This window comes from Telopea speciosissima, chromosome 10 (assembly GCF_018873765.1).
Source record: "Telopea speciosissima isolate NSW1024214 ecotype Mountain lineage chromosome 10, Tspe_v1, whole genome shotgun sequence".
Taxonomy (NCBI): domain Eukaryota; kingdom Viridiplantae; phylum Streptophyta; class Magnoliopsida; order Proteales; family Proteaceae; genus Telopea; species Telopea speciosissima.
The window spans coordinates 50,113,232-50,138,240 of record NC_057925.1 but is presented as its reverse complement, the minus strand read 5'-3'; the positions used below and the strand labels follow the sequence as shown (position 1 = coordinate 50,138,240).

Genomic DNA, 25,009 nt, shown 5'->3' with positions numbered 1-25,009 from the left:
GCTCATCCTTTCCCACGCCCTGCAAACTGGTCCCATGCCTAATTATTGCTCTTTGTATTTGTTATCTAGTGCTCTGTGTGTAGCACAACCGAAGAGAAAAATGTTGACGCGACGTTGCCTGGAATCGCTCCACAAACTCATTTGGCTTCTTAAAACCATCAATTTAAACATGCCCAAGTGCCACCATTACTGATTATCAGACTGAGGAGAATGATCGATAACTATAACAATCTCTTCAACTAAAACAGATGCTTAGGCAGAGCAAGCGATTGAGTTGAGAGAGAAAAGGCTACTGTGACGAGGTGGAGTAAAGTGGACAATGTGAAGAGCCTCAATAGGGGACAGGATGAATGAAAACCTCCAAATTTTCACTGTAACTTCAATTGTGGAGGTTTGATTTTAGGGTTCATCTTTCCCAAATGGTTTAGGGTTTGATTTTTCAGTTTCAAACTCTAAACAATTTAAGGAAGATGAGGGTAATTTGATCATTTTATTCTTTAATTTAGGTGGGCTTTTATTAAAAGAACATTTTGGTCATTAGATTCCCTGAAACTAACAGCTAATGTCACAAATAACGGACTGGACTAAAATGCTATATTATTTTGAAAGTAAGGGAGGAGTTTACAATTAAAAAAATGTAAGAAGGCATTTGGACAAATAGGCATTTTTAGGGGAGCATTTGACAAAAATCCTTTTAAAAAAATCAAATTAGATCAATCAAGTACAACCATAACAGCATAGACATGAGATTTCAAGTAAAAAGGTCTTAAAAAATCAAATAAGATCAATCAAGCACAGCTCAAGTTTTCAGGAATATCCAGAGATAGGACAATGGTCCCAAGCATGTAATAAGATTCTATAAGTTCCTTTTCTCTCATGTGCTACCGAATTTTTATCTCCTACAATTCTGACACCCTCCAATTCTCCTACAATCCCTCGCATGGGAGCTGAAATGACCACTTACCCATTGCCTGGACACATTTCCCAAGACAGTGGGTAAGTGATCATTCCACTCCCATGTGAAGGATTGTAGGGAATTGGAGGGTGTCATAATGATAACTTGCAATACAATTATATAATTCAGGTTTTTTAGTAAATCTCAAACTCAGATAGGGCTGTGGGCTGCCACCCTTTAAGTCTGCAAAAAGGTCTCTGCTGTGCTTGCTTTGCTAATAATATTCATCATGCAAGGAAGATTGTAAAAATTCTAGCATGACATTGGATCTCCAACTTGCATATTCTAATCACCTATCAAATACATGGGAGTTGCTGATAAGAGATATTGAGAGAGAAAAGAAAGTGATCTTTTCCATATTTTGATAAGGGTTTGAGTTTAAAATCAGATAGGTTATGAGGAATGGCCATTATTAGATTAAGTCTGAAACTGGTACACTCGGATATTTGGAATTAAGTGGTGTAAGGTCCTAAGGTGTGATGTGAGAGGAGATGAAGAAGTTTAGTTAAGAAAGAGAAGGTGATAGATGAAAAAGGAAAAAAAGAAGATGCAAGTTTGAAGAAGAAATATTACCCAATATGTGTGGTTTAAAAAGAGAAAAAGAGAGAAGGGGTCGGTGAGACTCATCACTTACTACTATGGTTCGTAATCTCAGATCCGATCGGCTGATATCGGTTGGATTGGATCGGTATTGGCTGAGGTCAATCCTGAGATTAAACCGATACGACTAGGTTTGATTGGATTGTTTTTTGGATCGACCAACTCAGTTGGATCGGCGGGGGATCATTGACCGATCCGACTGAATATTTCCCTTTACTTTTTGCTTTTCCCCAAAATCCCTTTACTTTTCATTCACAATTTTCACTCTCTCCTCTATTCATCTCTCTCTTCTGTATTCACCTCCTCCCTGCAACTGTACAATGCAATTGGGTGTTAAGGAAGTGGTAGATGGGTTGGCCGTCTCTGCTTGTGAACCTCGACTTGCCGTGTTGTGCATCACCTTCTTGAGCGGATTGACGCGGAACGTTTCGCATAGGTAAGTCTTCTCTGATTTGCAGTAGACGCAGTGTCCACACTCTCCATTGAAGATGGGAATCACGTGATCACCTTCTCTCATGTCCAACACCCCTTCTCCCACGCTCTCCACGACTCTGTTAGTATCATCTCCGTCATCATTCACAACATTTTGAAATGAATATATTGCATAACACATGCTCGATTAAAGTCTTCTTTCTTGAGTAAGAGATTACAGTTGCAGCAGGTAGTGACTCAAAAATCTTACCCGGCAGCTTCGTGGCCAAGGATTCGAGGATAGGCTCGATGCGCCTCGTTCTTTTGTTGTTGTTGTTGTTAAACAATGAAGAAGAATTGAGAGGTTAGTGATTAATTCTGTTAACTTGAGTAATTCAAAATTCTATTTAACTAAAATGATTCAATCAATTACCTCGACTTTCCAAGCACTGATCGAGATCGGTATGACAGACTGAAGTGTAGAGGATCTTAATCCGAACCTCCATCCTTTGAGGAGGATCGACTTTCACTTCTTCTATTACAAATGGCTGTCCCGGCCCCCAAACAATTGCAGCTTCATCACACAAGTTTTAAATAAGAAGTCAAGAATGGGTGCTACTAAGTTACAATGGTGATATTCATCCCAAAAAAAAAAAAAAAAAAAACTTACAATGGTGATTATCATGATCATGGGACAAAAAAAAAAAAAAAAAAAAAAAACAATACAATTATACAAGCAAGCAAGGGAGAGGAGAAAAAATCATTAGTGGAAAGAACTGCTGTGTTCTTACCCTTACCCGTAATGACCTTCCCAGCTGTCTGAAATGAACTGAAGCCATTAGAAGTTTCATCGAACAAGCTTCCCATCTCTGTGTCTCTCTCTCTCTCTCTCTCAATGGTGCTCTATGCTTTGCGAAGCTTTGTTGTTGTATTTATAACGACGAGATCTTAGAAAAGTAACTGTATAATGCAGAGAGGAGGTGAATCGAGACGAGAGAGATGAATAGAGGAGAGAGAGAAAATTGTGAATGAAAAGTAAGGGGATTTTGGGGAAAAGCAAAAAGTAAAGGGTGGGGGGAAAGGTTTCATACTAGGTTTACACGACCGTGTACGAAACCTTTCCCCAAATTTTAAAGTTTTTATTTTATTTTTTATTTTTTTATATTACTTTGATCGGTATCAACCGATATTGATCGATCCGATCCTGAGATCACAACACCCACTAACTTTGGCCGATACATGACCCGACCCATAAAAAAGCGATTTTGTAAATATTTTTACCGATTTGTATTGATCCAATCCCGATCCAAAAAAGTTTCAGTCATGACCGATACCAAGTCCAACACCTGGATCTTGAACCATGCTTACTACTACTACCCGTGAAGCTCAGAATTTTCGGACCTGGAGAGAGAGGGAGGCTTTTATCTTGTGTGGACTTAAAAGGAAAGTGTATCTTGCCCTGCTGCACATTAGAATCCATATCATGTGAAAATTGTAAATGTGGCCATGTGAACCTGAACTGGGCTTTCCAGTACACATGGTGGGCTTGGGTTAAACGACTTCCAAAGCCCATGTCATCACGTCCTTTGGGTTTCCTGATATCTCATTTCTCAACTCCCAAGGCAAGCAATCTTAATTGAAGTACGATTTTCCTTTGGAAAATGGAAAGTTACTACTTAACTTAACTTAACTCAACTCAACTGAAGAAGAAGAAGCCCGGAGGACTGCAGTGAACTCTGCACAGACAACAGTAGTCACTCACTATTCCTTCTTCATCATCTGCTGCTGAGACTGTTTGTGCGTGTGAGAGACAAAGAAAAGAAAGAGAGAGAGAGAGAGAGATATGGGGGTTCCATCATACTACAGGTGGCTGGTGAAAAAGTACCCAAAAGTGGTGGAGAATGCAAAGGAGGAGGAGGAGAAGGGAGAGATGGTGGACGCAAGCCAACCGAACCCAAATGGGAGAGAGTTTCATAATCTCTACCTTGACATGAACGGCATCATCCATCCTTGTTTCCATCCCTACGATACTGTAATTTCTGCTTCTTCCTCTTCCACTCCTCTCGTTTCTTTATATAGGACTTGGCTTTCCTCCAGTCATGGCGGGAGCTGAGGATCCAGTCCAATCAAAACAGGGGTGTTTGAATCATTTCACAGGCGGTCCCATACCGTCATGGCTGGAGGAATTCCTTAATTAATTTGTTGGTTGAAAATTTAAATTTGCATGTGCAGCTGGACCCACCGACGACTTTTGAGGAAGTATTCAAAAGCATTTTTGATTACATTGATAGGATTTTTTGGATCGTGAGGCCTCGTAATCTGCTATACCTGGCCATTGGTGGGTCTTTCTTCTTCTTCTTCTTCTTCTCTTCTTATAGTCCTTCTTCTATTACTATTACTACTGCTCTGCTGCTGCTGCTTATTTTCTATCAAACAGATTTGGTAAAAGCAAACTTGCTCAGATCACCCTTTTTTATAAAGGTTGCTGAGCATATAGAGAAGCTTTATTTATGAGTAACATGTGATACAATGAATCTTCTAGCAAATATGGTAAGACAATAAATGACCGAAAAAGATCCTGTGCATCTGGGCAGCCGAGCTGCATGTGCAGCGCCAGCCTCAAGGTGGCGCACTTTGACTGCCTTACCCCTGTTCGGGCAAGGAGGTTGGACAAGGGTAAGGCGGTCAAAGCACACCACACATGCAGCCCGGTTGCACAAGAGCCAGGTCCATAAATGATTGACTGTTTACAAGGAAGAAAAACACATGCAACTATGCAAGAAAGGGAAGCCATCTTGTGCTCATCTGTTCATAACTCTTTTTTTTGGGGTAAACTTCTGTTGACACTTGTTGATATCTATATTACACAAAAGAAGAGAGAGAATATTATCAAGTGATAAGTTATAGATACTTAGGAGCTAGTCATCAATGCAATATTTATTAGGAATAAAGTTTGCTAGTATGCCTAGACACATTGGGGGTGGGCGAAATGATCACATTCTTCAGCTTAAGAAATTCCTAACATATACTAGTTATTTTGAAATTGTAGTGGGCATTATAACATATTTATATTAGTTTCTTTTTTTAGCTTGAATATTATCTGGGACCCGTGGAAGCCCTTAAATTTTATTAAGATATAAAGCCAATAAGAACAAAAGGGGAGGGGGGAGGAACGTAATCTGCCTTACCCCAACCCATGAAGAAATAATCACTCTCAACTAGTTGAGACCAAATCACCTCACCCATTCCATCACAAAACTAGAAAAACAAAATTATATACGAAAAACTGGAAGTCCAGCTTTACCCTTCCAAATAATACGACATAGATCCTGAGGAATGTCGTTATCTGCAAAAAAGGTAGAGGAAGTCAAAGAGATACAAGCAGAATTAGCCAAGTAATCAGCCGCCCGATTGCTTTCTCGAAAAGAAAAGATTTGCTCCAAAGAAGTCAATCAAATAGAGAACCCCCTGGAACCAATATTTATGTTAGTTTGATTTTAGTCTTATGCCTAACATGTGACTAGGGTATTTTGTCCCAAAATATTTCTCCCATTATAAAACCAATTTATCAAGCTCCATCTTTTGAATTTTTCATAATGTTCTATTTTTAGTTATCTACATATTTATTTAGGATCCAGTTTTCACTTTATCCATGGTGATGGAGATTCCCTTGATGAGCGATTACAATAGTGGGATTGACATTAATATGGAGAAGCGGTACTTTCAACATCGTCTAGCTAGGAGGGGAGAATAATAATGACCCTAGATGGTTGAGTGAACCCTACTCCAATGGTGGGGAAATGATAGAAATATTTTGTTTTTCTAAAAAATGTATTAATAACAATCCCTTTGTGCAATTTGATTACTGTGCTTTGCTTTGAACTTGTTAATTTTTTTTGCCCCTCATACATTATATATGAAGATGGAGTAGCTCCAAGAGCCAAGATGAATCAACAACGTTCAAGACGTTTTCAGGCTGCCAAAGATGCTGAACTTGTGGTAGAGTTTACCTCACTATTAATCCTCTATCACTACTGTTTATTTCAAATTTTGTGTAGATGTCTAGCATTTCTCATGCCTTCTAGCTAATAATGTTTTTGATCTGTAGGAAGCTGAGGAAGAAAGGTTAAGAAAAGAATTTGCAAAGGAAGGAAAGAAACTTCTTTCCAAACAGGAATCCCAAGTGTCAGATTCTAACATAATAACTCCAGGAACAGAATTCATGTGTGAATTATCAAAAGCATTACAGAACTATATCCTCTCAAGACTGAACAATGACCCTGGTTGGAAAAATATCAAGGTCTGACAAGTGATCAAACTCTCTACCGGTTGTTTAGGTCATTAGATCTTGTACCCCCACTATACCTTCTTAGATGGTACTTTCACATATACCATGGATTCCTAATCTTCCAACAAATGCTAATGTGTGTGTGTGGGGGGGTGGGGGGGTGGGGGCGGGGCTGGGCTGACTCGGTTTTCTTTAAAACCCACAGGGACAGATTGCAGGGGTCTTCATTCTCTAGGGCTTAGCTCAGCCTCGGCCCATCCCAGCCCATTTTTTTTCATATTTATATATTTTTTCATAGAAAAATAAAATTATTTTTAATTTAAATATTTAGCATAAATTTATTAAATAAATGATGTATAAAATATAAATTATGATACTTAATTAATCCATGTCCCTTATATATATATATATATATATATATATATATATATATATATATTCATATACAATTTAAAGATGTATAATTAATATGTATGTATATATAAGGTACATCCAGCCCGGGCAGAACTCAACCTAAGGCCTCAGCCCAGCTCTAGCCCCGCCTGACCCAGGGCTTTGAAATCCAAACCCTAGCCCATCCAGCAGGTTTAAAATCCCAGACCAGGCCCTGAAATTTCTGGATGGGCTCGGGTTTGGGCTCATGCTTGGGCTTGTCCTTCCAGTTAAGGTTCCTTCAATGTAGTTATTATTACTATTTTTAGGACACACGTTCTCTGTCTGGGAGTGCATCTGCATGGGGCAGGGTTTGGGTCATTGGGGGGGGGGGGGGGCTGCACACCCCCATGTGTTTGGGCATACCCTGCGCCCCAGTGCAGAGAACTTTATCCCTTTTTTTTTTAACTTCTCTCTCTTCTTTTTGAAGGTTATTCTTTCTAATGCAAATGTTCCTGGGGAGGGTGAACACAAGATTATGTCCTTTATTCGTCTGCAACGTAACCTTCCCAATTACAATCCAAATACATGCCATTGCTTGTATGGTCTGGTATGAAAAAACTTCATTCTCCATAATGTGTTCTTCTGCTGTGTCAAAGATAAAAAGAAAAATAGTATTCATTGTTTCTTTTGAATACCTTTAGTTCATTGGTTTCACAGGATGCAGATCTCATAATGCTAGCTTTGGCAACCCATGAAGTCCATTTTTTCATATTGAGAGAGGTCTCTCCATAATTATTCTTTTCTTCTGTGTAGTTTGCAACCAATTCTATACATACATGACATGACTAAGTCATTTTCTTTTTCCCTTTAGGATGTGTTAATGCAAGAGAAGCCATCAATATGCCTTGATTTAATTAGAAACCAAAATTGTAATGCTGGAAACAATTCAGTGAAGTCAAGGGGTTGGTTTTGTAATGCCAATGAGAATAATGGAAGAAGTGCTTCTAAAGCTAGAAAGCCTTATCAGGTATAAACTCTTCATTTTATTTACCTTTGCATTTACCACTAGTTTGATTTTGGTTAGGATTAACTATTTTGTGGGCTTCTTTCTTCGCAGTTCCTGAATGTCTGGACTTTGAGGGAGTATTTGGAGCTAGACATGAAAATAGATGATCCACCTACTGAGTTTGATATTGAGCGTATCGTTGATGATTTCATTCTTATTTGCTTATTTGTTGGAAATGATTTTTTGCCACACATGCCTACATTAGAGATTCATGAGGTTTTCCAAGAATCTTATTTTTCATGAATTTTTTTTCTTGTTTATTTTATTAAACAGGTAAAACTAACCAATTGTGTGGTCTATTCTTCAATTTCTTTGTCCATGCTTCTATAGGGGGCAATTGATTTGCTCATGAGTGTCTATAAACAAGAGTTCAAGAACCTGGGTGGCTACCTTGTTGATATGAGCAGAGTAATAAATAATTTCTCTAGATGACCTCCCAGTTTAAACCCATTGAGCAGGTACTAAAGTCCTTTGGTTTTATATCCTTGAGCAGGTAGGGGAGAAAAAATCACAGTACATAAAGTTGAAGAGAGTTGAGAAATTCATACTTTCAGTAGGTGCATATGAAGAGAGAATATTCAAGAAAAGGTCTGAGTTAAGAGAGCGTAAAATGAGAAGAATCTTGTATGAGAATTCTCAAATTGAAGCTGTTGAGGTACTGGATACTGTGGTGAGATCAAATATCTTATTTACAGCTGAGTCTCTTATTCTGCACTCACTGTACTGATATTGATTGAATCTGTATACAGCTAGATGAGTCTTTTGGAAACTTTGTTATCAATACAAGAAATGGATTCAGGGAGCTTGAGATTCCAAAAACTTTGTTGTCGAGGAATCAAGACATGGTCTCAACATCAATTGGGATGAGTAGCAGCAGTGAAAATTTTCATGTATGATATAGCTTTCTCAGTAAAATCATCTGTAGTACATCTTGTTAAATTTTTTTTTTTTTTTAATCATCAATAACAAATTTTTTTTTTCCTTCAAACATTATCAAGTAAACATGGCTTGGATAGACCGAAATGGAGATTAAATGATGAATGACAGAAACAAATGTGATAGAAACCTATTACAAAACAAATTCTCCCATAATTAGTTAAGAGAAGTTTCTCTTCTTGATAATGAATTTCTCCCCTGTTATACCAGGTTTTGGAAAATACAAAGGAGCTCAAACAAACGTTAAAAGATTATATGCGTCAGAAATCAGATCTGTTTAAATCCAGTAGATTGGATAATGACAAGGTTTGTGCTTCTCATTTTGTTTTTGTTGTCATTGGTTTGTTTTTCTTTTAACAGTTGCCTCCCCCCCCCCCCCCCAAACAAAAAAAAAATTAGTTTTGTTGTAAGATTTGGTACATAATTATCATAAATGGAAAAGTAGAGGCAGATATTCTTAAGAATGTCTTCTGATTTTACAACAGATAAAATTGGGTACGGCAGGATGGAAAGAAAGATATTACAAGGAGAAATTTTCTGCAGACTGCCCTGCAGATATTGAAAACATCCGGAAAGCAATTGTAAGTTTAAACGCATCTATTTGTTTTTATTTTTTATTTTTTTGAGGGAGTGGGGTTTGATTTTTGTTGGTTCTATTGATGCTAGTCATAATTTGTTCTTGTTCCTTCTTTCTTGGGATCAATTCATTAATTTTATATTGCTGAAGTGCTAATTGATAGTTCCACAAAATCCTAGTATATCTGTTACATCCATGTAACATTTGCCAGGATGTGCTTGGAAATTTTCTTTGAAGTAACTTCAGTCTTTTCAGTGCATTGTTACTAGTTGTACAGATTAATGCTACATTTCTATTTTGCTCTGTTAACAATCTTTCTCTTTTTTCTAACCTAAAGGACTCCTGTAATGTCCTAAACATGCCTAAATACACATATCCAGCTTATTGGCAGATATATAGTCAGATGTGTTTTCCTTTTTCTCTGTTCCTTCTGATACCTGGAAGCTTTAGTGGGTGCTATTATTTCTTTAGGGATAAGTACTAGTCCCCCAAATCTTTTGTTGTAATTATTTCCCTATCATTAACAAACTCTGAGACATGCCCGAGGTCTACAGCTATTCTGGGTGTGGGTGGGGGCGGGGGGGGGGGGAAGGGGAAGAAAAAAGAATGGACTCTGCAGCCAATTGCTTACTTCTACTTCTCCATTCTTAAGTTTGTTTCTTTGACTTTTTTTGTTTGTTTATTTGTCATTTTTCTTCCATTGCCCTCCCCCCCCCCCCCCCCCCCCCTTTCTCCAAAAGCATGTTTTATTTGTCCATTTTATTACACATAATTGACCAAGTTATGTTTTGAAGTACTAGAGTGCATTTTATTAAAGGATTGTTTTTTAACGTAGGTTATGAAATATACAGAAGGCCTTTGTTGGGTCCTTCAGTACTATTTTTCTGGGGTTCCATCCTGGACATGGTAAAAGATTTTGGCTTTTAACTGAACAGAGTGATTTTGAGTTATAAGTTTTGTTTTTCTTTCTAGAATTAAATTTCAAAATTTGAATAATTCATCAGGTATTATCCATACCACTACGGTCCATTTGCTTCTGATCTGAAGGGACTGACTCAGGTCAACGTAAGATTTCAGATTGGCTTTCCATTCAAACCATTTGAACAACTAATGGCTGTACTGCCGCCCAGAAGGTCAGACTATTGTGTTGTGCATGTGTGTGTCGGGGGGTTGGGGTTGGGTTTCCTCTTATCTTCCCATAAATTTTGACATAATAAATTGCTGTAAATACAGTGTTCATGCACTCCCTAAGGCTTACTGGAAGCTGATGATTAGCAAGGAATCCAGAATAATAGATTTTTATCAAACAGGTATCTCCTGTTTTATGGATGGATCTCAATTTTGATGGGTCATGTTGAATACTTGAAGTCATTTTCTCTCTGATATCAGATTATGAAGTTGACACTGATGGTAAACGTTATATGTGGCAGGTTTGTTTTACCTTCTTTGATGGTTGAATTCAGCTTATTTATGCTCCATGTTCACTGAATTACAGTAAATTTGTACAATATTTAATGGGGTTTTTGTCCTGTTAAAGGGAATTGCCAAGCTCAAATTTATTGAGGAAAACCGTCTTCTATTGGAGACAAAACAATTGGAGAAAGAATTAAAGGTAGTATTTGAGGAATTAAATCTCGAGTTCTGATGTATTTGGTTATGAACATTACAGCATTCATGTGTACCTTTTATGATACTTTGTAGGAGGATGAAGCTAATAGGAACTCTCAAATGATTGATAAATTGTTTATAAGTTCTCATGAGATGGTAACACAAGTATTGTCTATGTATCATGAGTACAAATCATGCAAAGAAAAGATAAATTTCAGGAAACCCATCGATAGCAGTTTCAGGTACATGAGCATAATTTTCTCATAGAATATTTCAAGTTTTATTCTTTTTCATGTACAAACCCAACCTTATATTTAATCACTTACTTTTTTCATTGCAGTGGTGGACTTAATGGCTTTATCTGCCCTAGTAATGAGGATTTGGCTGTGGAAGGAAAAGAAGGAAATGCTGTGATGTAAGTCTGCAAAATTTACTATCAATGTTATATTGTGGTATCTGATGTATTCTCTTCTTACCCGGAAAAAAAAAATCTGATCTTCTCTGTTCTGGCACAGGTGTGTTTTATATGAATGCCCTGATTATCATCTGCACACTCCACGTTTACTTAGTGGTGTTGAAGAACCTGAAAAGGTATACTCTTATTTTTTTTCTGCACTTCTCTTCTCCACCCCAATCTGACTGTTACAATCAGACAATAGAAAGAATCATGGTTTCTTATTTTCCTGAGATAACAAACAAGGAAGGACCATAAGAGCATAAGAAAATCCATTGAAGTGACAATACAGGATATGTCCAAAAGATGGAAGCATCTTAATGAGGTGGAGATTATGTCACACACAAGAAAAAGCTAATTTTTTAAGGCAGGATAGAAGAAGATAAATAGTCAGGGACAAGAAGCCACTCAGCTATTCAAAGCCACCACAGAAAGGGCCAAACGCAGAGCCTAAAATAGATACAGGGAGGTTCCAAGAGCTGAAATCTCTCGACGAGTCCACCCAAGAACAGACCAACACCCCCCTCCCCTAAAAAAAATAAAATAAGAGTAAGAAAATTAGAAAGCCTTGGAGAGGAAAATAATAAGCCTTCTTGAGACATACTTGAGATCACTGTGTAAGAAAATATATATTGTATGGATCCTAGCCATATATTGCATGAAAATTTAGGTGAAAGAATACAATACTTGTAACAATAAAGTTCTCCTATGATAAAACTATAGAAAAAACGAAAACGTAAAACGATGCAGATTGCAGAAAAGACTGTAAATCGGTCCATAGTGAGATAAGATCTGCTTCATTATCAATGGAGAATAGGGTTACAGCCACTCGTTTTCACAACTCCCTCAGATTGATTATAGAGAAAAATCCTCACTACAAATTTACAGAAAAACCCTATATAGAAAATATACCGAAATACCCATATAACCCTAAAAAGCAACACGTATGCAAGCGTCGAAATATAAGACATTAAAAGCCCCCAACCAGAACACTTGTACACCATTAGTACATTCTTGTGCTGTTATAACTCTCTCTCTCTCTCTCTCTCTGCAGATGATAACTGAAGCAGACATTACAAAGACAGAGTTATGGCATGAATATGACGGTGCACAGCCCAGAAATAGGTAAAAATTAAAACTACTTCTTTGCTTTTCATTTCCTTCCAATCGACAGATGGGGATTGTCCACCATAACTTGAAAGAGATATTATCAGCAGGTCACAGATTCAGCATAGAAATGTAACAGCACAAAACAGGCCTATAATATCTTTCTCCGGAGCTAATTTACCAAAAGAGGAACATAAGGGAGCTGGTTCTGGCTGGGATGGTGGTAGGGGAAATGGGTCTCATGAACTGTTCAATGATAGCTAGAAATTTGGTTCTTCTTCAAGAGGATTATCCTCGGTGAATAGTGGCAACGGATTCAAGGGTTCTTGGGGGAGAGCAGAAGTGAAGGAATTAGGTTATGGTCACAGTGTTGGAAGAGCAAAGGGAAATCCCCAATATTACAGTACCAAATATACACCACCACCAGTCCAGTCCTCAACCAGAGGAAGTTGGAGAGCAGTACCTTCTCGTGGGGGAGCTTTGAGTCTTCAGAGCCCCCTGTTGCAACTTATGGTCGGGGTTGCAGCTTTGGGAGAGGGAGAGGGAGAGGGAGGATGGATTGAGCTATTACCTTCGGAAGTTGAAGACCAGATCCCAAACTAACCAATCGAACTGAAAAAAAGCAGCATTTGGTAGTTATTACAGTTATAATGGTTAATGTTAAATGAATTATTTTCCCTTTTTGCCCTTTTGTTTATCTGAGGTCTATTGATTGTGAAGACAGGATGATGAGCTTACATGACACTGATGAAGTGATGAAGTGATGAAGTGATGAAGGAGAAATATTTTGAGACTCTTAATGCTTACACAATATTTGCTTCTTCCTTATCAATTTCCACACTCTCCTCCCTCATCCCTGATTTGGTATGATTTCTATTTCAATTTCACTATGTGATTTCTATTTCACAAATTGTTTAATTTGATTTTTGCACCTTATTTCATTTTATTTCACTCTTGTTTTTTAATGAGCACATGGTTAATTTAATGGGCAAAGTAATTATCTTATTAAGAATAAAACACAATCATTCTTCTCCTAATGATCTCACCACCACCACCACCTTACCGCCACCACCACCGCTAACACCCCCCACCCCCCTTCCAAGCCCTTTCCAAACAAATATATAGAATCTATTCCTTGAAATTGCACTTCCAAGTAGATTTTTTTTTATTCTTGAAATATTTCATATTAATACAACCTAACAATTTCGATTTTTTTTACCAGTTGTCTACTATTTCATAAAACCAAACCAATATTCAAATGGAAATCATACCAAATCTGCCCTCAGTTTGGCCCATAGCTAGCAAATACGGAAATGAAAAAAAAAATGTAAACACACGGTTCGTGTTTAGAAAAGTAAAAAATTTTAATCGAACGATCAAATAAAACAGTCAAAAAACAAAGAATTGTAAAAAACAGAAAATGTGCAGTATTGGTTTTAAATGTGTATATTTCAGAAAATATATTCAATATCAATTCCCAATTCATACACTATAATGTACAAAGTTTTTTTGGGCAATGTGGCTTGGCTATGGTGTTGCTCATAGCCAACACACCTCCGGAGTGATGCATGCTCAGTTGGAGTTGTGAAAACCCTTTTTAGTAGATACATCTTGTAGCTCGATTTCAGGATCCGTGCATTTATCTTTAGTTGAAGGTGAAATCATCAGAATTGTAGTCCTTCAACTCATCTTTAAATCTGCAAAAGAATTAGGTCAATTGGAGTTCGTGATAGATAGAGAGATACGGTTAGGTTGTAAATGTAGGCTCAACATAGCACAATCGAGGCAATTTACGGCCCAACATACAGCCCTCCCTATCTTAGAAGCAAGACTGCAATAGAGTGAGAGAATAGCCCCACCGCCTCCATCACCCCCTGACCCCTGATTAAGGATTGATTACTAAGCCTCTGTGCTTGAGCTCAGCCTAGATGAATTACAAACAGTACTGAGCACAGTAGTATTGTGGGCTTAATTGGCTTGGTTAATATAAGCAATTTTTTTCTCATAACCTAACTCTATTATGTATTTAGAAAGGTCATCCAAAGAGCGAAAGTGGTCATTTACAAATTTCCATCCTTCCCAATTCTACAGATCCAAGCCCTCACTAAATGTTTGGCTCTATAATAACCAAGCTAAGGGCAAAGAATGTTAGGAATTAACAACGCAGTAGAATAGCAATAGCAAAAGAAAAACGAAAGAAAATCACATACATATAACACAATGATTTATCTGGTTCACCCACGATGGACTACGTCCATGGTAGAGCAATAAATCAGAGCTTCCACTATTTAATGAAGAAATTACTAAGACACGTTACAATATAAAGAAACCCTAAATCCCCGAAAGTAGAAAACTGCACCAAATATAAACATCTAAAAAAAAAAACAAGAAGGATTCTAGCGGCTCCTAGATTGCCGATGCTGGGGAAAAATGAACAATAACGCAGCAAAATAACGATTTGTAGAAGAAAAACAAAGGAAAAGAGAAAGCACACAGACAAGACAAAGATTTTATGTGGTCCACCCCCAAGAAGGTAGGCTACATCCACAGTAGTGCAATAGTCCGAGATCCACTATTTCTGTGAAGAAAATACAAAACCTCTCTCACACCCCTTACATCTCTCAAAGAGATAACCACCATATAAAGATATAATATAGAGAAACCTTAACCCCTAAAAGTACAAAACTGCTCCCAGAAACTCACCCGGTTTGGTTCGAGTTACAAACCAACATAGGGTGAATTACATATTAAATCAAAGATCTTGATGAACAAAACACCCCACCGAAGTATCAACAGTACTTTTTGGATTAAAACTGAGATCAAGCTTCACCAATAACACTTCCTAGATTAAACCGAGATCAGGCCGAGATCAAGCTTCAGTTCACAACTCTTATTATGCCTCCCAAAATGGACATGGCTGATGCGCTAGGTATTAGGTTAAGCTACGGATTACAAACTGTGCTCTAAACGTAGTAATTTATAGAGAAGAGAATGGGCTCGTCGACTAGTGATCATTGCATGTAAGACCAGGACTCATTAAATACATCGGCTTAATTAATCCCTTGCTGTAACCCAATAAATTGGGTTGGAGCTTGTTATGGCCCATGATTATATCGGTTCATTTGGGTATTTATGTGCTTTGATCCTTAGCGGTTCACATCATATTTGAGCTTAATTAATTAACTCTGCTAAACCGAATCCAAAGGAACCTCCATTTAGTTAATGGTTTCATTTGAATACAGTCCTTCGCTGACTGGAAAAGATCACAAGAAGCATGACCATGAAAAGTGGAGACACAAGGCTTGTCAAAAGAGGATTAAAGTAGATAAGAAGGGTGTAATAGTGATAATTAAAAAAAAGCTTCTAAGTAAGCACTTAATTTAAACTATGAAACATAATAAAGAGGTAGAATTAATTGGAGAACATTCCAACCGAAAGCTGTCCTAGACTTTTAACTTTGAACATGTGGTCCATCCACCATGTATATATTCCATTCCTTACATCGGCCTGACCCCACCTTGAGTAGGATTTTCCTTTGGGAAAGGGAAAGTGCTACTCAACTGAAGAAGGAAGTCCAGAGGACTGCACTGAACACTGCACACAGAACACTACTCACTATTCCACTCCTTCTTCATTAGATCATCTGCTGCTGCTACTGCTGAGACTGTGGGTGAGAGAGAGAGAGAGAGAGAGAGAGAGATGGGGGTGCCATCATTCTACAGGTGGCTGGTGAATAAGTACCCAAAAATGGTGGAGAATGCAAAAGAGGAGGAGGAGAAGGGACAGATGGTGGACTTAAGCCAACCGAACCCAAATGGGAGAGAGTTTCATAATCTCTACCTCGACATGAACTGCGTCATCCATCCTTGTTTCCATCCCGACGATACTGTAATTTCTTCTTCCTACTTTCTTTCTTCCACTCCTCTTGATCGTCTCTTTACGTACTCATCATCTTCCAGCAGGTTAAGCAATTTGAAAGTCCTAGGCTCTCCTCCAGCCGTGGCGGGAGCGGAAGGATCCAGCCCAGCCAAAACAGGGGTGTTTGGGGTCCTGAAATGACACAAACACCCCTGTTTTGGCATGGCTGGAGGAAAGCCAGCTATTCCTTAATTAATTTGTTGTGTGAAAATGTAAAATTCTATGTGCAGCTGGACCCTCCGACAACCTTTGAGGAAGTATTCAACAGAATTTTTGATTACATAGACAGGATTTTTTGGATCGTAAGGCCTCGTAATCTTCTATACCTGGCCATTGGTGGGTCTTTCTTTCTTCTTCTTCTTCTTCTTCTTATAGTCCTTCTATTACTACTACTGCTGCTGCTGCTGCTTCTTTTCTATCAAACAGATTTGTTAAAAGCAAACTTGCTCAGATCACCCTTTGGGTTGTTTTAAAGGTTGCTGAGTATATAAAGAAGCTTTATTTATAATGAGTAACATGTGATACAAGGAATTTTCTAGGAAGGAACCTTAGATAGAAAATATAGTAAGACAATATGTGATTGATTGTTTACAAGGAATGGCAATATCATATGCTCAAGGAAGGAAAACCATCTTGTGCGAGCTTGTACTCTTCTGTTGATTCTTATGCCTAACATTTGACAAGGGTATTTTGATAGATAGATAGATGGGTTTTTTTAATTAATGTAAGTGTCTTAATTTTCACTATCCCAAAATATTTCTCCCATTGTAAATTCAATCTATCAAGCTCTTTTGAATTATTCATAATGTGCTTATTTTTAATCATCTACGTATTTATTTAGGACTCAATTTCCCTTCACCCACAATGAAAGAGAATCCTTTGATGAGTGATTGCGATAGTGGGAGTAATAATGACCCTTGATGGGTGAGTCAACCCTCCTCCATGGCCATAATTATGTAGGGTTCGTCTGCATCAACATGGCTTTTTCTATCATGCGAAAACAAATAATAGTTCCTTCTAGACGAACATAAATAGGACTAAGTTTCCTTCCACCCATAGAGGATGATGGTTCACCCACCATCATAGCAAGGTTCATGTACAAACCCCTCCTAGGGTTTTAGCATGTTCTAACATACCCTCCCGATACATTTTCCCACCTTCTCCCGCTCGTGGGTGGAGGGAAACTCGGTCCATACAAATATGTCATATAATTTTTTAGAAGTTAAAAATCATGGGAAAAAATTACATTTTTCAAAAGGCATATAGTACACAATTCTACAAGCAATATCGCTTCCAAAAAAATAGAGATCCATTTTAAATGCATGTTTGTCTACAATAACAATCAGCTTAGTCCATTCAAGTTATAATCTTTATGAGATTTGATTACTGTGCTTTGCTTTTAACTTGTTAATTTTTGTGCCCCTCATACATTATATATGAAGATGGAGTAGCTCCAAGAGCCAAGATGAATCAACAACGTTCAAGACGTTTTCAGGCTGCCAAAGATGCTGAACTTGTGGTAGAGCTTTTTACTCACTGTTAATGCTCCATCACTACTTTATATTTCAAATTTTGTGTAGATGTCTAGCATTTCTCATGCCTTCTAGCTAATAATGTTTTTGATCCGTAGGAAGCTGAGGAAGAAAGGTTAAGAAAAGAATTTGCAAAGGAAGGAAAAAAGCTTCTTTCCAAACAGGAATCCCAAGTTTCAGATTCTAACATAATAACTCCAGGAACAGAATTCATGTGTAAATTATCAATAGCATTACAGAACTATATCCGCTCAAGACTGAACAATGACCCTGGTTGGAAACATATCAAGGTCTGATGGCTCAACTCTCTACTGGTTGTTTAGGACATTAGGGCTATGATTGGTATGCATTCTATGTCGATTTCGCATTTTTGGGCGATAAAAAGTTGAAATCAATTGCCTAGGTCTTGTACCCTCACTGCTTAGATGTTACTTTCACATATACCATGGATTCCTAATCTCCCAACAAATTAGATCTATTTGGCAGATGAGAAGAAAAAATACCTTTGGCTAATGGGGTCTTCATTAATACTGTGGAACCAGATGGTTGAACCATTGGGCCATGGGGTCTTCACCCTTGAATAGGCTTAAAACCGGGCTGGACTGACTCGGTTTTCTTTAAAACCCACAGGGACAGATTGCAGGGGTCTTCATTCTCTTTAGCTCAGGCCCGGCCCGGCCCGTCCTGGCCCATGGTCTGGCTGAGATATCTTAGTCAAGTCCAACCCTGCCAACCTCAGGTTGGGCCGGAATTAAATCAATATATATATATATATATGGGAAAAAAAATTCTCTCCAATTCCCTGAAAGTGCAGTGCGGTACTCTTCGGGGCTGAGAGCTCAACACCTGAGAGGCGCGACATCCAACGGTGTCGAGCTCGAGAAGAAAGAAAAAAAAACTGACTCAATCAATCTCGGAACCCCAAACTGAGAGGTCGTGCCTGGCAGGTGTTGACCTCTCAACCACAAATTTTACCACACTCGGCGATCAAGGAATTGGAGAGGATTTTAATACATGTATATAAAAGGTACATCCAGCCCGGGCAGATCTCAACCCAAGGTCTCAGCCCAGCTCTGGCCCCACCTGACCCAGAGCTTTGAAATCCAAACCCTAGCCCAGCCAGCAGATTTAAAATCCAAACCCTTCCAGTTAAGGTTTCATCAATGTAGTTATTATTATTTTTTAACTTCTCTCTCTTCAATTTGAAGGTTATTCTTTCTGATGCAAATGTTCCTGGGGAGGGTGAACACAAGATAATGTCCTTTATACGTGTGCAACGTAGCCTTCCCAATTACAACTCAAACACCTGCCATTGCTTGTATGGTCTGGTATGAAAAAACTTCATTCTCCATAATGTGTTCTTCTGCTGTGTCAAAGATAAAAAGAAAAATAGTATTCATTGTTTCTTTTGAATACCTTTAGTTCATTGGTTTCACAGGATGCAGATCTCATAATGCTAGCTTTGGCAACCCATGAAGTCCATTTTTTCATATTGAGAGAGGTCTGTCCATAGGTATTCTTTTCTTCTTCGTAGTTTGCATCCCATTCTATACATACATGACATGACTAAGTCATTTTCTTTTTTCCTTTAGGATGTTCTCATGCAAGAGAAGCCACCAATATGCCTTGATTTAGTTAGAAACCAGCATTGTAATGCTGGAAACAATTCAGTGAAGTCAAGGGGTTGGTTTTGTAATGTGAATGAGAATAATGGAAGAAATACTTCTAAAGCTAGAAAGCCTTATCAGGTATACACTCTTCATTTTATCTACCTTTGCTTATGATAATACCTACACTATGCATTTACCACTAGTTTGATTTTAGTTTTGATTAACTGTTTTGTGGGCTTCTTTCTTCACAGTTCCTGAATGTCTGGACTTTGAGGGAGCATTTGGAGCTAGACATGAAAATTGATGATCCACCTACTGAGTTTGATATTGAGCGAATCGTTGATGATTTCATTCTTATTTGCTTATTTGTTGGAAATGATTTTTTGCCACACATGCCTACATTAGAGATTCATGAGGTTTTCCAAGAATCTTGTTTTTCATGAAATTTTTTTTCTTTCGTGTTCAGTTAATTAAACAAGTAAAACTAACCAATTGTGTAGTTTATACAATTTCTTTGTCCATGATTCTATAGGGGGCAATTGATTTGCTCATGAGTGTCTATAAACAAGAGTTCAAGAACCTGGGTGGCTACCTTGTTGATATGAGCAGAGTAATAAATAATTTCTCTAGATGACCTCCCAGTTTAAACCCATTGAGCAGGTACTAAAGTCCTTTGGTTTTATATCCTTGAGCAGGTAGGGGAGAAAAAATCACAGTACATAAAGTTGAAGAGAGTTGAGAAATTCATACTTTCAGTAGGTGCATATGAAGAGAGAATATTCAAGAAAAGGTCTGAGTTAAGAGAGCGTAAAATGAGAAGAATCTTGTATGAGAATTCTCAAATTGAAGCTGTTGAGGTACTGGATACTGTGGTGAGATCAAATATCTTATTTACAGCTGAGTCTCTTATTCTGCACTCACTGTACTGATATTGATTGAATCTGTATACAGCTAGATGAGTCTTTTGGAAACTTTGTTATCAATACAAGAAATGGATTCAGGGAGCTTGAGATTCCAAAAACTTTGTTGTCGAGGAATCAGGACATGGTCTCAACATCAATTGGGATGAGTAGCAGCAGTGAAGATTTTCATGTATGATATAGCTTTCTCAGTAAAATCAACTGTAGTACATCTTGTTCTTGTTATTTTTTTTTTTTTTTTGATCATCAATGACAATTTTTTTTTTCTTTACAAACTATCAAGTAAACATGGCTTGGATAGACCGAAATGGAGATTAAATGATGAATGACTGAAACAAATGTGATAGAAACCTATTACAAAACAAATTCTCCCATAATTAGTTAAGAGAAGTTTCTCTTCTTGATAATGAATTTCTCCCCTGTTATACCAGGTTTTGGAAAATACAAAGGAGCTCAAACAAACATTAAAAGATTATATGCGTCAGAAATCAGATCTGTTTAAATCCAGTAGATTGGATAATGACAAGGTTTGTGCTTCTGTTTTTGTTTTGGTTGTCATTGGTTTGTTTTTCTTTTAACAGTTGCTTCCCCCCCCCCCCCCCCCACAAACAAAAATAAATAAATAAATAGTTTTGTTGTAAGGTTTGGTACATAATTATCATAAATGGAAAAGTAGAGGCAGATATTCTTAAGAATGTCTTCTGATTGTACAACAGATAAAATTGGGTATGGTAGGATGGAAAGAAAGATATTACAAGGAGAAATTTTCTGCAGACTGCCCTGCAGATGTTGCAAACATCCGGAAAGCAATTGTAAGTTTAAATGCATCTATTTGTTTTTTTTTTTTTTTTGAGGGGGTGGGGGGTGCGGTTTGATTTATGTTGGTTCTATTGATGTTAGTCATAATTTGTTCTTGTTCTTTCTTTCTTGGGATCAATTCATTAATTTTATATTGCTGAAGTGCTAATTGATAGTTCCACAAAATCCTAGTTTATCTGTTACATCCATGCAACATTTGCCAGGATGTGCTTGGAAATTTTCTTTTGAAGTAACTTCAGTCTTTTCAGTGCATTGTTACTAGTCGTACAGATTAATGCTACATTTCTATTTTGCTCTGTTAACAATATTTCTCTTTTTTCTAACCTGAAGGACTCCTGGAATGTCCTAAACATACCTAAATACACATATCCAGCTTATTGGCAGATATAGTCAGATGTGTTTTCTTTTTTCTCTGTTCCTTCTGATACCTGGAAGCTTTAGTAAAATGTATTTTCCTTAGGGTGCTATTATTTCTTTAGGGATAAGTACTAGTCCCCCAAATATTTTGTTGTAATTATTTCCCTATCATTAACAAACTCTGAGACATGCCCCAGGTCTTGAGCTATTCTTGGGGGGGGGGGGGGGGCAGGGGAAGAAAAAGAATTGACTCTGCAGCCAATTGCTTACTTCTACTTCTCCATTCTTAAGTTTTTTCTTTGACTTCTTTTGTTTGTTTATTTGTCATTCTTCTGCCATTCCCCCCCCTTCCACCTTTCTCGAAAAGCATTGTTTTATTTGTCCAATTTATTACACATAATTGAGCAAGTTATGTTTTGAAGTAATAGAGTGCATTTCTTCAAGGTTGATGTTTGGGCTACCATAATTTTCATTGATCTCTTATTTGACTCTTTGTTTTTACCTCTTTTTTTTTATTAACGTAGGTTATGAAATATACAGAAGGCCTTTGTTGGGTCCTTCAGTACTATTTTTCTGGGGTTCCATCCTGGACATGGTAAAAGATTTTGGCTTTTAACTGAACAGAGTGATTTTGAGTTATAAGTATTTTTTTTTTTTTTTTCTAGAATTAAATTTCAAAATTTGAATAATTCATCAGGTATTATCCATACCACTACGGTCCATTTGCTTCTGATCTGAAGGGACTGACTCAGGTCAACATAAGATTTCAGATTGGCTTTCCACTCAAACCATTTGAACAACTAATGGCTGTACTGCCGCCTGGAAGGTCAGACTATTGTGTTGTGCACGTGTGTGTCAGGGGGTTGGGGTTGGGTTTCCTCTTATCTTCCCATAAATTTTGACATAATGAATTGCTGTAAATACAGTGTTCATGCACTCCCTAAGGCTTACTGGAAGCTGATGATTAGCAAGGAATCCAGAATAATAGATTTTTATCAAACAGGTATCTCCTGTTTTATGGATGGATCACAATTTTGATGGGTCATGTTGAATACTTGAAGTCATTTTCTCTCTGATTATCAGATTATGAAGTTGACACTGATGGTAAACGTTATATGTGGCAGGTTTGTTTTACCTTCTTTGATGGTTGAATTCATCTTATTTATGCTCCATGGTCACTGAATTACAGTAAATTTGTACAATATTTAATGGAGTTTTTGTCCTGTTAAAGGGAATTGCCAAGCTCAAATTTATTGAGGAAAACCGTCTTCTATTGGAGACAAAACAATTGGAGAAAGAATTAAAGGTAGTATTTGAGGAATTAAATCTCGAGTTCTGATATATTTGGTTATGAACATTACAGCATTCATGTGTACCTTTTATGATACTTTGTAGGACGATGAAGCTAATAGGAACTCTCAAATGATTGATAAATTGTTTATAAGTTCTCATGAGATGGTAACACAAGTATTGTCTATGTATCATGAGTACAAATCATGCAAAGAAAAGATAAATTTCAGGAAACCCATTGATAGCAGTTCCAGGTACATGAGCATCATTTTCTTATAGAATATTTCAAGTTTTATTCTTTTTCATGTACAAACCCAACCTTCTATTTAATCACTTACTTTTTCATTGCAGTGGTGGACTTAATGGCTTTATCTGCCCTTGTAATGAGGATTTGGCTATGGAAGGAAAAGAAGGAAATGCTGTGATGTAAGTCTGCAAAAATTACTATCAATGTTATATTGTGGTATCTGATGTATTCTCTTCTTACCCGAAAAAAAAAATCTGATGTTCTCTGTTCTGGCACAGGTGTGTTTTATATGAATGCCCTGATTATCATCTGCACACTCCACGTTTACTTAGTGATGTTAAAGAGCCTGAAAAGGTATCCTCTCTATTTTTCAGCCCTTCTCTTCTCCACCCCAATCTGACTGTTACAATCAGACAATTGAAAGAATCATGGTTTCTTATTTTCCTGAGATAACAAACAAGGAAGAACCATAAGAGCATAAGAAAATCCATTGAAGTGACAATACAGGATATATCCAAAATATGGAAGCATCTTAATGAGGTGGAGATTATGTCCCCCACAAGAAAAAGCAATTGATTGGTGGTGGCATCAAAGAATGACAAGGTGACATAAGTTTAGTAAATTTTTTTTAAAGCTAATTTTTAAGGTAGGATAGAAGAAGATAAATAGTCAGGGACAAGAAGCCACTCAGCTATTCAAAGTCACCACAGAAGGGCCCAAACTCAGACAACCAAACTAGATACAGGGAGGTTCCAAGAGCTGAAACTGCTTGAAGAGTCCACCCAAGAACAGACCAACACCCCCTCCCCCATAAAAAAAGGAGAGTAAGAAAACTATAAAGCCTTGGAGAGGAAAATAATAAGCCTTCTTGAGACATACATGATCACTCTGTAAAAACAAATGTATATTTTATTGATCCTAGCCACATATTGCATGAAAACTTAGGTGACAGAATACAATACTTGTAACAATAAAGTTCTCCTATGATAAAACTGTAGAAAAAACGAAAACCTAAAACGATGCAGATTGCAGAAAAGACTGTAAATCGGTCCACAGTGAGATAAGATCTGCTTCATTATCAATGGAGAATAGGGTTACAGCCACTCGTTTTCACAACTCCCTCAGATTGATTATAGAGAAAAATCCTCACTACAAATTTATAGCAAAACCCTATATAGGAAATATACCGAAATACCCATATAACCCTAAAAAGCAACACGTATGCAAGCTACGAAATATAAGACATTAAACCCCCCAACAAGAACACTTGTACACCATTAGTACATTCTTGTGCTGTTATAACTCTCTCTCTGCAGATGATAACTGAAGCAGACATTACAAAGACAGAGTTATGGCATGAATATGACGGTGCACAGCCCAGAAATAGGTAAAAATTAAAACTACTTCTTTGCTTTTCATTTCCTTCCAATCGACAGATGGGGATTGTCCACCATAACTTGAAAGAGATATTATCAGCAGGTCACAGATTCAGCATAGAAATGTAACAGCACAAAACAGGCCTATAATCTCTTCCTCCGGAGCTAATTTGCCAAAAGTGGAACATAAGGGAGCTGGTTCTGGCTGGGGTGGTGGTAGGGGAATTGGGTCTCATGAACTGTTCAATGATAGCCAGAAATTTGGTTCTTCTTCAAGAGGATTATCTTCAATGAATAGTGGCAATGGATTCAAGGGTTCTTGGGGGAGAGCAGAAGTGAAGGAGTTAGGTTATGGTCACAGTGTTGGCAGAGCAAAGGAAAATCCCCAATATTACAATACCAAATATACACCACCACCAGTCCAGTCCTCAACCAGAGGAAGTTGGAGAGCAGTACCTTCTCGTGGGGGAAGCCCTGAGTCTTCAGAGCCGCCTGTTGCAACTTATGGTCGGGGTAGCAGCTTTGGGAGAGGGAGAGGGAGAGGGAGAGGGAGGGTGGATTGA

At 37.7% G+C, this 25,009-nt stretch overlaps 1 protein-coding gene and 2 long non-coding RNA genes across 3 annotated transcripts; 2 read left to right on the top strand and 1 right to left on the bottom strand.

The window, feature by feature from the left end:
• Positions 1-1,889: 1,889 nt before the first annotated feature.
• Positions 1,890-2,588, bottom strand: LOC122643909. Its single transcript, XR_006330193.1, has 3 exons — positions 2,400-2,588; positions 2,238-2,287; positions 1,890-2,106 (listed from the first exon to the last, which is right to left on the bottom strand). It is a non-coding gene; the product is annotated as an uncharacterized LOC122643909 (long non-coding RNA).
• A 1,206-nt stretch (positions 2,589-3,794) lies between these two features.
• LOC122643696 (5'-3' exoribonuclease 3-like) lies at positions 3,795-25,009 on the top strand. The gene is made up of 23 exons (XM_043837292.1): positions 3,795-3,998; positions 4,199-4,304; positions 5,889-5,965; positions 6,075-6,266; positions 19,036-19,155; positions 19,266-19,328; positions 19,420-19,575; positions 19,689-19,853; positions 19,970-20,047; positions 20,133-20,294; positions 20,389-20,529; positions 20,789-20,884; positions 21,074-21,169; positions 22,058-22,128; positions 22,231-22,359; positions 22,460-22,536; positions 22,617-22,657; positions 22,765-22,839; positions 22,929-23,077; positions 23,175-23,249; positions 23,349-23,424; positions 24,387-24,457; positions 24,550-25,009. The coding sequence occupies exons 1-23, from the start codon at positions 3,810-3,812 to the stop codon at positions 25,007-25,009; spliced, it is 2,865 nt and encodes a 954-aa protein (XP_043693227.1). The 5' UTR covers positions 3,795-3,809.
• Positions 11,196-12,406, top strand: LOC122641368. The gene is made up of 3 exons (XR_006329893.1): positions 11,196-11,231; positions 11,332-11,407; positions 12,325-12,406. It is a non-coding gene; the product is annotated as an uncharacterized LOC122641368 (long non-coding RNA).

What these genes read in the sequence shown, in the direction of transcription:
- LOC122643696 (XM_043837292.1), top strand. Translation starts at nt 3,810, where the DNA reads ATGGGGGTTCCATCATACTACAGGTGGCTGGTGAAAAAGTACCCAAAA. An exon ending in GGGGTTCCATCCTGGACATG is followed by an intron (nt 22,129 to 22,230) that starts GTAAAAGATTTT and finishes ATAATTCATCAG; the next exon opens with GTATTATCCATACCACTACG. An exon ending in CCCATTGATAGCAGTTCCAG is followed by an intron (nt 23,078 to 23,174) that starts GTACATGAGCAT and finishes TTTTCATTGCAG; the next exon opens with TGGTGGACTTAATGGCTTTA.